We start from the raw sequence: 13,164 nt of genomic DNA on the forward strand, positions 1-13,164 counted from the left end.
TGGCACAAAATGCAGCTGAGATTATGAAACATCCACTCACCACATAGCGGAGATACTGAGTTGCAGATAGGCACGACAAAAGGACTGTCACAAATAAAATGTTCAGCTTTCATCAAAAATTGGTAAAACACACACACACACACACACACACACACACACACACAATACAACTCACACACAATGACTGTAGTCTCAGGCATCTGATGCCACAGTGTGAGCAGCAGCACCAGTGCACTGTGGGAGTGGCAACTGGCTGGGGATAAGGAAGAGGCTGGGGAGGGGATGGGGAGGGGGAAAGATAGCAGCATAGGGTTCGCGGACAGTGAAGTGCTGCGGGTTAGACGGAGGGCAGGTGAGATGTGGGGAGAGGGGGAGGGGGGGAGTGGAAAGGAGACATGTAAAAAGACTGCGTGTGATGGTGGAATGAGGGCTGTGTAGTGCTGAAATGGAAACAGGGAAGGGGCTGGATGGGTGAGGACAATGACTAATGAAGATAGAGGCCAGAAGGGTTATGGAAACATAAGATCTATTGCAGGGAGAGTTCCCACTTGCACAATTCAGAAAAGCTGGTGTTGGTGGGAAGGTTCCATATGGCACAGGCTGTGAAGCAGTCATTGAAATCAAGGATGTCATGTTTGGTAGCATGCTCAGCAACAGGGTGGTCCACTTGTTTCTTGGCCATAGTTTGTCAGTGGCCATTCATGCAGACAGACAGTTTGTTGGTTGTCATGCTCACATAGACTGCAGCACAGTGATTGCAGCTTAGCTTGTAGATCATATGGCTGGTTTCACAGGTAGCCCTGCCTTTGATGGGACAGGTGATGTTTGTGACTGGACTGGAGTAGGTGGTGATGGGAGGATGTATGGGACAGGTTTTGCATCTAGGTCTATTACATGGGTATGTGCCGTGAGGTAAGGGGTTGGGAGCAGGGGTTGTTTAGGGATGGGTGGGTATATTGTGTAGGTTTGGTGGATGGTGGAATACCACTGTGGGAGGGGTGAGAAAGATAGTGAGCAGGACATTTCTCATTTAAGGGCACAGTGAGAGGTATTTGAAACCCTGGCGGAGAATGTAATTCAGTTGCTCTGCCCCTTGGTGGCACTGAGTTATGAGGGGAATGCTCCTCTGTGGCCAGACAGTGGGACTTTGGGATGTGGTGGGGACTGGAAATAAGGCACAGGAGATTTCTTTTCATAATATTGGGAGGATAATTACAGTCTGTGAAGACTTCAGTGAGACACTCGGTATATTTTGAGAGGGATTGCTCGTCACTGAAGATCGAGAGGGATTGCTCGTCACTGAAGATCGAGAGGGATTGCTCGTCACTGAAGATGCGACTACCAAGGGTGGCTAGGCTGTATGGAAGGGACTTCTTGGTATGGAAAGGGTGGCAGCTGTTGAAATGGAGGTATCACTGATGGTTAGCAGGTTTGATATGGATGGAGGTACTGATCCAGCCATCTCTGAGGTGGAGGTCAACATCTAGGAAGGTGTCTTGTTGGGTTGAGTAAGACCAGGTGAAGCAAATGGGGTAGAAGTTGTTGAGGTTCTGAAGGAACATTCCATCCTGGATTTTCCATTGTTTGAGATTATGAAAGCAATTCAAGCTAATCTGCCAGTTTACTACAACATAAAGAGAGCAGAGTTGTACACATGCCACCTATGTAATTCCATGAAAAGGAATAAATCCAATCAGTGGGCCATGCAATGTGAAATTCATACCAAAAAATGATTACAGGTTAAGCAATACTCATCACCCCTCTGGCCATGAAAATCATAATATACAACACTCGTATTACCAATTCTTGTACACAAGAGAAGTTCATGTAACACCACAGATGAGACTTAATGAATACTGTTAAAACTAATGGGTTTTGAAAGGGTCATTAAATACAAGTTGACATCACCACATAAAAAGCTCCTTAAAAACACATTTAACACTGTTACTATTATTTTATTTCACCAAAGAGCAGCAGGAACTTTACAATAAAATGGGTCTCCAATGAATCAAAATCATTAGTTCAGATTTAACAAATTGAGGCTCACTAAATTCAAAATAGTACATTTACTTAGATGAACTTGTAGTAAATCATCAGTGAAATATGCCAACAGTTTAAGGCCTTCCCAAAAGGAGGATTCCATCCATTGTGACACACCACACACACGGAAAATAACTGGTAAATACCGCACATCCTCACGGTACACCATACCTCGTTTTGAGGTACAATCTATCTGATACACAGCATACCACTTCAGCACTCTAGTACCATCAGCACCAGATGGTGTACCAAACAAGACAAAGCTCAGACAGGGGAATCTGGCACTAAATTTTCATAGTTTCCTCTCCATGTTCCCCCTATCGGGACACTGCAAAATCCATCACCCAGTGACAAAGTAACAAGGTCTCTTGCCACACTCATAATTCACCAATATGAGCTTGAGCGTGGATTACCACATATGTATATACCAAGTCCTATACTATTTGTCATGCGAGTTTGACAATGAATACTGCTGTAGTTAACAGAACTTTTCAATCCCTGAATCTAGATACCCAGATAAATTGTAGAAAGAGTGACTAATAAGGTATATTTCTAATTTCCTTTTTAATTGGTAGGGATTCCAGATGTCTTGCTTCATGTTGCATGGAAGCCTATTTAACATCTTCCCATCAAAACACAAAACCTCATTCTGAACCATAGAAAATTATTTTTTTGCCTTGTGTCTTGAGTGTATAAATCACAATTCAGCTGAACCATTCTCTTAGTACTAGCAACAAAAACCATTAAGGATCAATGTATTGGTAAGTAAGTGTCCGATTTCCAAGATGCTTAAAAATACTTCTGCAAGATGAACACAACTTTCTCGCTGTTCACTGTACACATCATTCTGCTTGCCTTCTTCTGAATTTACTTATTTAGTTACTTTTAAGTTTTAGTTAAGGCATATCATGGATAAAATAAAGATACAGCCTGAAGTAAAAGTGTTATTTTCTGACATTTTTAATCATTTGTTTCACTTTGTGTGTGAATTCACTAATCTGTCAGGACACCAAGTGTGGAAAGTTCTGATCTAGGTGAACATGTACAGCATTTAAGTTCCATTTCAGTTATTGTGAAGTGTTTGATGTTGCAAGGTCCAGGTCTGGAGTGTATATTATTCATATTATGTATAAATATTCTATTTGTGGAATATTCTACCAGTTCTTGGAGGAACATAGACATATTAATAACTTGAATAAATGTATTGATGTTCCACAGTAATATTTATTAGAATCAAGTTTCAGCTTCTTAGGCCATCTCAGATACTGACCGAGTATGAAAGGAACTGGAGACTGAGAAAGAAAGATTCCACATTTTCCGAACATGCTCTTAATGAATGTCATTCATATGATGTGAAATGTGATGCCCTCCATAAAGAAAGTAAAGGGAGAAAACTAACATTACTTGAAGTTCTGGCCATTAATAAACACCAGTCAAAGAATCCTGACCTAGTCTTCAATGACTAAACACAGTTCCACTCTTCTCCTTTATTAAAGTAGCAGCCAGTTATTATTCCCCTCACCATTAGCTGAAAGCCTTTTATAACTGTTCAACAACCCGATTCCATAGACGTCTTTCTTCCCCTCACTTTATTTGGTGTGTTCATCATATTCACCAGTTTGTCCATATGACATAGTAGCCTGTGCCATTACTCACTTGTAGAACATTTCTGCTTTATACACTCACATAATTTTAATATGTGTAGCTATGAATGCTCGCTGAAGTTGTGGACTCTCTGTTCAACATTAAGTTATCTGACAATGGCCTGGGAAGCCAAGTTTAGGTTGCAAAGACTGTTTCTGTAGGAATAGAAAGGGGAGGGTGGACTTCAACACAAAACAGAACTCTCAAAGGAATGTAGGTGTCCATGTAGTAAATGTTAGGATCCAGTTATTATACCTGTTTTGTATGTTTGCAGTAAGTTATACTTCTGGTGCACTCTGCAAGTTAAATTATGTGGAGCCACACAAAAAAATATTTCATGGATATTCATCTTTCTGACATGCTCACACTATATTTAGAAGTTGTGAAATTGAGGAAAAATTAAACAGAGCATTATCTTTCAGCCTACGAAAAAGTGTCATCCGAGTTTTAAAAACAGTTTTGCAATTATTGTAAATAGGTATTGCGACAAAAAAAGAAATAATAAGAATAAGAGTTTTTTAATTTGTGAACACTGTCTAAAAATTATTATTAGAAGTAATTATATAACATCAAACTCTGTGCTTCTTCGACGATCAAGGCTGACGACATATTGATTGGAAGTGGTATTTGCTACCCCAATAACCCCCGTTCTAAAGGAATATGCTTCAGAAACATTTACATCAAGCTTCTTAAGTGCTCCAGTTTCATCCTAAAACAGAAGAAAAGTTATTAGGTACAGGAGAAATTGATGTGCTACATAGGATGTCAAATACCCATAATGTAGGCTTACTACAATTTGATAAATATGCACATGTAAATTTGATGACTGCAAAGATTTAGATTTGCATTTCATTGTTACTACAATGGTCATATGTGATTTGCTGACCTGTAGATGTTGATCATAAATCCAAAGGTCCGAGGTTCAAACCATAGTTTGTCCTAGGATATTTTTTCTGGCCCTTGTCTCTTCATTCACCTCTGGCAACAGTTCAATGGAAAAAATTTCAACTAGCACCATGGTTCAGTCGGTGGTAAATCTGTAGGCCTCCTTTATCTGGTGGGTAAGTCACTTCAGAGTCAGAAAGAGGCAATGAGACTGCAGCATCCAAACCAACCTCCTGGCTGAGGACCACTTCACTAACTGCACTAACCAATTTTCTGATTGAGGACAGCTACACTAACTACACTGACCATAAAATTATTAGTCAGTAAATACTGAACAGCTTAAGCCCTGTTTCCACAGGCAACAAACACTTGCAAGTGCGTCTCCCCACCACCGTACCAGCCAGTCAACTGGCCTGTGGAAACACATAATGGCCCACTGTCAAGCCACTTGGCCTGACAGTCCGAAATTAAGTTAAAAGCTGTTTAACTTACTGGTATTGTACACCTTTCCCCTCCAACATCTAATGAATGTCCATTAGATGGATCTGCTTTCATTCATTCCACAGTATACTTCTTCAGTCATTTGTTTGAATCCATGAATAGTTAGTGTATTGGCAAAATGATGTGCTTCATCTTCAACTAAGTAACTAATACCTTGTAATGTGGCAAAATATTCTTAAACTTTGTGATAGGAATCTTATTCTAGCCTTCAGCAGGTCATTATAATCACTTATTTGTACAAAAGTAACACGGCATCACATAGTAGTCCAAAGATATTGTAACAGATTACAAATTTGTAGAGGCTCTCATTACTGTAGAAATGTCAATACTGCAAAGGTACTTTGATTCCAGTATACTAATAATCCCCACCCCACTTCCCCCCATGAACCATTCTCCTCGAGGTGGTGAGGAGGATTGTGTGCCTCAGTGATACAGTTAGTGGTACCATATGTGCAACCGCAAAGGGACGGGTATCTATGAAGATGCCAGACAAACATGTGTTTCCTGAAGATGGTTAGCAGCCTTTTCAGTGGCACTACGGGCAGCCTGGATGACTGACTGATCTGTCGTTGTATCATCAGCCAACATGGTCACACTGTACTGGTATTGCTGAACAAAAGGGGAAACTACAGCTGTTACTTTTTCTGAGGGGATGCAACTCTATAGTGTGGTTAAATGATGATGGTGTCATCTTGGGTAACATGTTTTATAGGTAATATAGTCCCCCATTCGGATCTCCGGCTGGGGACTACTCAGGAGGAATGTTGACATCATGAAAAACAAAACTGGCATTCACTGGTCAGAGCACATAATGTTAGCTCCCTTCACTGTGGTAGGTAGGCTAGAAATTTCAAAAATGGAAAGGGACAGGTGGAATTTAGATACACTGAGAATTAGTGAAGTTTGGTGGCAGAATGAAGAGGACTTCTGGTTAGGTGAGTACAGGGTTACAAATTCAAAATCAATTAGGGTTAATGCAAGTTGGAGTGTGTCTAATAATCTTTTTCTTCTTCTTTGTGCCCTTATCTCATGCCTTCAAAGCATTGGCATTTTATTCTGTATTTGGCATTATTATTGGTAGAGGGTGGCTGGATGCCGTTCCTGTCACTGCCTGTACCCCCTGGGATCAGATTTGTGTACCCCATCTGTCTGTGTCTAGTGTTATGCTGTGTGAAAGTGGGAGAAGGGTTTCAAAATGTCTGCAAATCATGTAACTGAGGTGAGATGTGGGTGCCAGCCCACTATAGACCCAGTCAGGTGTGGAAATAGACTACAAACTGCCCTCATATTAATCCATCAGGCAGATTCAATCCGGGGCCGGCATGCCTCATTGAATCCTAAATCATCTTTTTAATGCATATGGCTACTCAGATGGGTCAGTAGTACATCTAATAATGAATAAGAAAATAGTGAACACCATTATCATAGCTGAGATAAACATGAAGCCAGCTTCCATTACAGTAGTACAGGTTTATGTGCCAAATAAGTCTACAGGTGAAGAGATACAAGAATGTGAGATAAATGACATTATCCTTCAGTTAATAGAGAAGAAGACGTAATGCTGATGGGTGACAAGAATTCAGAAGTAGGAAGAGGAAGAGAGGAAAGATGGTAGGAGAAATGGACTGGGGGAAATGAATGAAAGAGGAAATCACCTGGTAAAATTTTACACAGAGCATAATTTTATCATCACTAACACTTTGTTCAAGATCATGAAAGACAATTGTATATGTAGAGAAGACATGGAGACACTGGAAGGTTTCATATGATTATATAATGGTAATACAGATTTTGGAACCAGATTTTAAACTGTAAGACAGTTCCAGGGGCCACAATTCAGTTAAAACTGCAAACAGGTAGGAAATAAAGGATATGGAACCTGGATAAGTTGAAAGAACCTGAGGTTGCTGAGAGTTTCAAAGGGAGCTTTAGGTAACAATTGGCTGAAACAGGAGAGAGAAACACAGTAAAAGATGAATTGGTAATTTTTAGATACAAAATAGTGAAGCCAGCAGAGGATCAAGTAGGTAAAAATACAAGGCCTAGCAGAAATTCTTGGATGTCATAGGAGATATTGAATTTAAATGATGAAATGAGAAAATGTAAAAATGCAGCAAGTGGAGCAGGTGAAAGGAAATACTGATGCCTACGAAATGAGACTGGCAGAAAGTACAAAATGGCTAAGCAGGAATGGTTAGGAAACAAATTCAAGTCTATAGATAGAAGCTTGTGTGCATATTGGAAAGATAGAAATCTCCTGTAGAAAAATTAAAAGGCCTTTGGAGAAAAGAGAATTGGCCTTATGAATATCGAGAGTTTAGATGTAAAACCAGTACTAAGCAAAGAAGGGAAAGCTGAAAGGTGGAAGGAATATATAGAGGGACTGTACAATGGAAATGAACTTGAGGGCCACATTATTGAAAGGGAAGAGGAAGTAGATGAAGATGAGATGAGAGGTACAATACTACGAAAAGAATTTGACAGAGCACTGAATGTAGTGTAGTGCTACTAGTATTTTACATAAAGCATTGCAGCAGGTGCTGGTAGCAGGCGAGTGCAGGTGTTGGCATTCCATTTACAGTAACAGAGCCGTTGATTTATTGGGAGAGGGGTCAGGCTCTGTCCTGTGAAGCCTGCCAGCACAGCAGTAAGGCACAGTTTTTGCAGTAAGGGCCAGGAGTTTCTCCACTGATGGGTTTCAGAAATGTTGCCAAGAATGTGGATAGAAGTTATGCGTTGGCCTAATGGGTGTGTTATTTTGGTGATAAATGCACTGGCTGCCCCCACAGTTCTACCAGCACATAGAGGCTATGCCAGCTAAGGGGACATCATGGAGCCATCAGCAGAAGTCACGAGTTTGGGTATCCATTGTGATACCAGCCTCCTGCACTAAGTGTCCCCCCATGAACCATGGGCCTTGCCGTTGGTGGGGAGGCTTGCGTGCCTCAATGATACAGATAGCCGTACCGTAGGTGCAACCACAACGGAGGGGTATCTGTTGAGAGGCCAGACAAATGTGTGGTTCCTGAAGAGGGTCAGCAGCCTTTTCAGTAGTTGCAGGGGCAACAGTCTGGATAATTGACTGATCTGGCCCTGTAACACTAACCAAAATGGCCTTGCTGTTCTGGTACTGTGAACGGCTGAAAGCAAGGGGAAACTACAGCCGTAATTTTTCCCGAGGGCATGCAGCTTTACTGTATGATTAAATGATGATGGTGTCCTCTTGGGTAAAATATTCCAGAGGCAAAATAGTACTCCATTCGGATCTGCGGGTGGGGACTACTCAAGAGGACGTCGTTATCAGGAGAAAGAAAACTGGCGTTCTACGGATCGGAGCGTGGAATGTCAGACCCCTTAATCAGGCAGTTAGGTTAGAAAATTTAAAAAGGGAAATGGATAGGTTAAAGTTAGATATAGTGGGAATTAGTGAAGTTCAGTGGCAGGAGGAACAAGACTTTTGGTCAGGTGAATACAGGGTTATAAATACAAAATCAAATAGGGGTAATGCAGGAGTAGGTTTAATAATGAATAAAAAAATAGGAGTACGGGTAAGCTAATACAAACAGCATAGTGAACGCATTATTGTGGCCAAGATAGACACGAAGCCCATGCCTACTACAGTAGCACAAGTTTATATGCCAACTAGTTCTGCAGATGATGAAGAAATTGATGAAATGTATGATGAGATAAAAGAAATTATTCAGGTTGTGAAGGGAGACGAAAATTTAATAGTCATGGGTGACTGGAATGTGAGAGTAGGAAAAGGGAGAGAAGGAAACATAGTAGGTGAATATGGATTGGGGCTAAGAAATGAAAGAGGAAGCCGCCTGGTAGAATTTTGCACAGAGCATAACTTAATCATAGCTAACACTTGGTTCAAGAATCATGAAAGAAGGTTGTATACATGGAAAACCCTGGAGATACTAAAAGATATCAGATAGATTATATAATGGTAAGACAGAGATTAAATTGTAAGACATTTCCAGGGGCAGATGTGGACTCTGACCACAATATATTGGGTATGAACTGTAGATTAAAATTGAAGAAACTGCAAAAAGGTGGGAATTTAAGAAGATGGGACCTGGATGAACTGAAAGAACCAGAGGTTGTACAGAGTTTCAGGGAGAGCATAAGGTAACAATTGACAGGAATGGGGGAAAGAAATACAGTAGAAGAAGAATGGATAGCTTTGAGGGATGAAATAGTGAAGGCAGCAGAGGATCAAATAGGTAAAAAGACGAGGGCTAGTAGAAACCCTTGGGTAACAAAAGAAATATTGAATTTAAATGATGAAAGGAGAAAATATAAAAATGCAGTAAATGAAGCAGGCAAAAAGGAATACAAAGGTCTCAAAAATGATATCGACAGGAAGTGCAAAATGGCTAAGCAGGGATGGCTAGAGGATAAATATAAGGATGTAGAGGCTTATCTCACTAGGGGTAAGATAGATACCGCCTACAGGAAAATTAAAGAGGCCTTTAGAGAAAGGAGAACCACTTGCATGAATAGCAAGAGTTTTGATGGAAACCCAGTTCTATGCAAAGAAGGTAAAAGTAGAAAGGTGGAAGGAGTATATAGAGGGTCTATACAAGGGCGATATACTTGAGGACAATATTATGGAAATGGAAGAGGATGTAGATGAAGATGAAATGGGAGATATGATACTGCGTGAAGAGTTTGACAGAGCACTGAAGGACCTGAGTCGAAGCAAGGCCCCCAGAGTAGACAACATTCCATTAGAACTACTGACAGCCGTGGGAGAGCCAGTCCTGACAAAAGTCTACCATCTGGTGAGCAAGATTTATGAGACAGGCGAAATACCCTCAGACTTCAAGAAGAATAAAATAATTTCAATCCCAAAGAAAGCAGGTGTTGACAGATGTGAAAATTACTGAACTATCAGTTTAATGAGTCACAGCTGCAAAATACTAAGGGGAATTCTTTACAGACGAATGTAAAAACTGGTAGAAGCCGACCTCGGGGAAGATCAGTTTGGATTCCGTAGAAATGTTGGAACACATGAGGCAATACTGACCCTACGACTAATCTTAGAAGAAAGATTAAGGAAAGGCAAACCAATGTGTCTAGCATTTATAGAATTAGCGAAAACTTTTGACAATGTTGACTGGAATACTTTCTTTAAAATTCTGCTGTTGGCAGGGGTAAAATACAGGGAGCAAATGGCTATTTACAATTTGTACAGAAAGCAGATGGGGTATGAAAGGGAAGCAGTGGTTGGGAAGGGAGTGAGGCAGGGTTGTAGCCTCTCCTTGATGTTATTCAACCTATATATTGAGCAAGCAATAAAGGAAACAAAAGAAAAGTTCAGAGTAGGCATTAAAATCCATGCAGAAGAAATAAAAACTTTGAGGTTGGCCGATGACATTGTAATTCTGTCAGAGACAGCAAAGGACTTTGAAGAGCAGTTGAACGGAATAGACAGTGTCTTGAAAGGAAGGTATAAGATGAACATCAACAAAAGCAAAACAAGGATAACAGAATGTAGTCAAATTAAGTCCGGTGATGCTGAGGGAATTAGATTAGGAAATGAGACACGTAAAGTAGTAAAGGAGTTTTGCTATGTGGGGAGCAAAATAACTGATGATGGACGAAGTAGAGAGCATATAAAATGTAGACTGGCAATGGCAAGGAAATCGTTTCTGAAGAAGAAAAATTTGTTAACATCGAGTATAGATTTAAATGTCAGGAAGTCGTTTCTGTAAGTATTTGTATGGAGTGCAGCCATGTATGGAAGTGAAACGTGGATGATAGATAGTTTAGGCAAAAAGAGAATATAAGCTTTTGAAATGTGGTGCTACAGAAGAATGCTGAAGATTAGATGGGTAGATCACATAACTGATGAGGAGGTATTGAATAGAATTAGGGAGAAGAGGAGCTTGTGGCACAACTTGACTAGAAGAAGGGATCGGTTGGTAGGACATGTTCTGGGGCATTGAGGGATCACCAATTTAGTATTGGAGGGCAGCGTGAAGGGTAAAAATCGTAGAGGGAGACCAAGAGTTGAATACACTAAGCAGATTCAGAAGGATGTAGGTTGCAGTAGGTACTGGGAGATTAAGAAGCTTGCTCAGGATAGAGTAGCATGGAGAGCTGCATCAAACCAGTCTCAGGACTGAATACCACAGCAACAAACAGCACTAAGTGCACCTCCTAGAATTAGTACCATGGTGCAGCTGGATCATCCCAGCTGCAGTCCAGCAGAAAACTGGACTCCTGCCCAAGACGACACTGGTTTGTGTCCCAGGCAAGGCAGCCACCTCCCACCATTGCAGTGTGGGTGCCGCTGCATCTCACACCGCGGGCAGCCGGGATGCAGTCATACACCGCGGAGCTGGCCACCAGTACAAGAGTCCTGACCGTCTTTGAGTGCCTCTGAGTCAGGGTGCTTGTAGCGTGACTCACGTAACTGGGTCGTGTACCGTATACTGAGCACTCTCATCAGCAGTCCTTGGTGTACGGGTTGCACTCAGGTGGCTCAACGCTGGCCGTCAACTCGCAAGCTACGTGGTTCTCGCCACGTGCTGCGGAGGATGTGCTCACTGCTCCATTCTGGCATGGAGCAAATGCTTAAGTGAAATAAAGTATTTTTCTCATAGATGATTCTCTCTGGGCCTACTGCTGCTTGATACCCGGCCTCAATCCTATGTCACCAGCCATCCTGCACTAGACCAACCTCATCACCCCCGGGGCTGGCTGAAGCACATTTGTTTCAGCCGATATGTCTTTGCGCCACTCTCCTTGTCGACACAAAAATTTTCATACCTGTATCTAAAACAAAAACTGGAAGAAGTTTGAGAAAAATTTCCAGCAGCCGGTAATTTCGACAAGTTCTTGCAGCAAGATGTATGATACTGTTTCCATTAACATGCCGTAGCTGCTTCTAGAAGTTGACGAAACTTGCGAAAGTTGACTTGGTGGGGGTTCTCCAAGTCAAAACTTGCAGAAGTAGTCTTTGTAAGCGACTAGCGGAAGTCTGCCCGCTAATCGACACACACCTTTAAAAAGCGAAACCATGCGATTCCTAGCTATGTTTGGACATGTTACAAGTGAAATTTGTGGCACTATGTCACAGTTAATGAACTGTAGTTTCATTACTTTCCACTCTACTTCAAGGAAGGCGAAAACCTTTAGTCGGCCGGAGTGGTCGTGCGGTTCTGGGGGCTACAGTCTGAAGCCGAGCAACCGCTACAGTCGCAGGTTCGAATCCTGCCTCGGGCATGGGTGTGTGTGATGTCCTTAGGTTAGTTAGGTATAATTAGTTCTAAGTTCTAGGCGACTGATGAGCTCAGAAGTTAAGTCGCATAGTGCTCAGAGCCATTTGAACCATTGGAAAACTTTTACATGAGCTCGAAAAGGTTAGTTTTTTTTTTTTTTTTTTTTTTTTTTTTTTTTTTTTTTTTTTTTAATTCTCATCCGAATAAATTTTGGAAGAAACAGTTCATAAAGCAACTAACAGGTCGCAGTGAAAGATTAATTTTTACCAGATAATGGGCTGCTCACGCGTCTCAAGGTCAAAATAATCGGGTGGAACAATACGCTTCCGCACTTCCTCTAGTATCTATTTTTGTCCGCTTCTGGTGAATTTCTCTAGGTAGAACTGAAGAAATAGTTCGATAAAAGTGATTTACGTCGAGTGAAATAATCATAGCCGAAACACGGCCCAGTTTTTCAGTCCTCGATAAGTCGTCTTTTTGAAATGCCTAAAAGTGTTGAGAAAATCATTGTCCCAGGTTCACAGAGTTACATCGAGACTATGTGCAGAAACAGAAAACAATGTAGCGAGGAAATTTCCCCTGTTAAACGCCACTGACAGTCAACCGCCCGTCCTACTCAGATTATACATCGATGCGTTTGACAGACAGTGACTGCACGCTCGCATGACATTCCTTTACTATCTCGAGATGTCTCTACAAAATTATTCGATAATACAGAAAGAAACACGTGTTTTTTTGTAGAATGGCTAAAGAATCTGTCAGTCGTCTGTTTCCTTGCTGTTGCCTAAAATTAAGTCACCAGACACCCTAAAAGACGTAATGACACTTTTTCATTCGTATTGCCATTCTTCGTTGCAAC

General features: G+C 41.2%; 1 protein-coding gene across 1 annotated transcript in view; it reads right to left on the minus strand.

The window, feature by feature from the left end:
* Window positions 1-4,243: 4,243 nt before the first annotated feature.
* The window catches only part of LOC124597953 (glutathione hydrolase 1 proenzyme-like), a 115,331-nt gene continuing 106,410 nt past the window's right edge, over window positions 4,244-13,164 (minus strand). The window contains exon 8 of the mRNA XM_047135971.1: window positions 4,244-4,393. Within this exon, the coding sequence (XP_046991927.1) occupies window positions 4,244-4,393 (150 nt within the window). The remainder of the gene's footprint in view (window positions 4,394-13,164) is intronic.

Source organism: Schistocerca americana, chromosome 1 (genome assembly GCF_021461395.2).
Source record: "Schistocerca americana isolate TAMUIC-IGC-003095 chromosome 1, iqSchAmer2.1, whole genome shotgun sequence".
Classification (NCBI taxonomy): domain Eukaryota; kingdom Metazoa; phylum Arthropoda; class Insecta; order Orthoptera; family Acrididae; genus Schistocerca; species Schistocerca americana.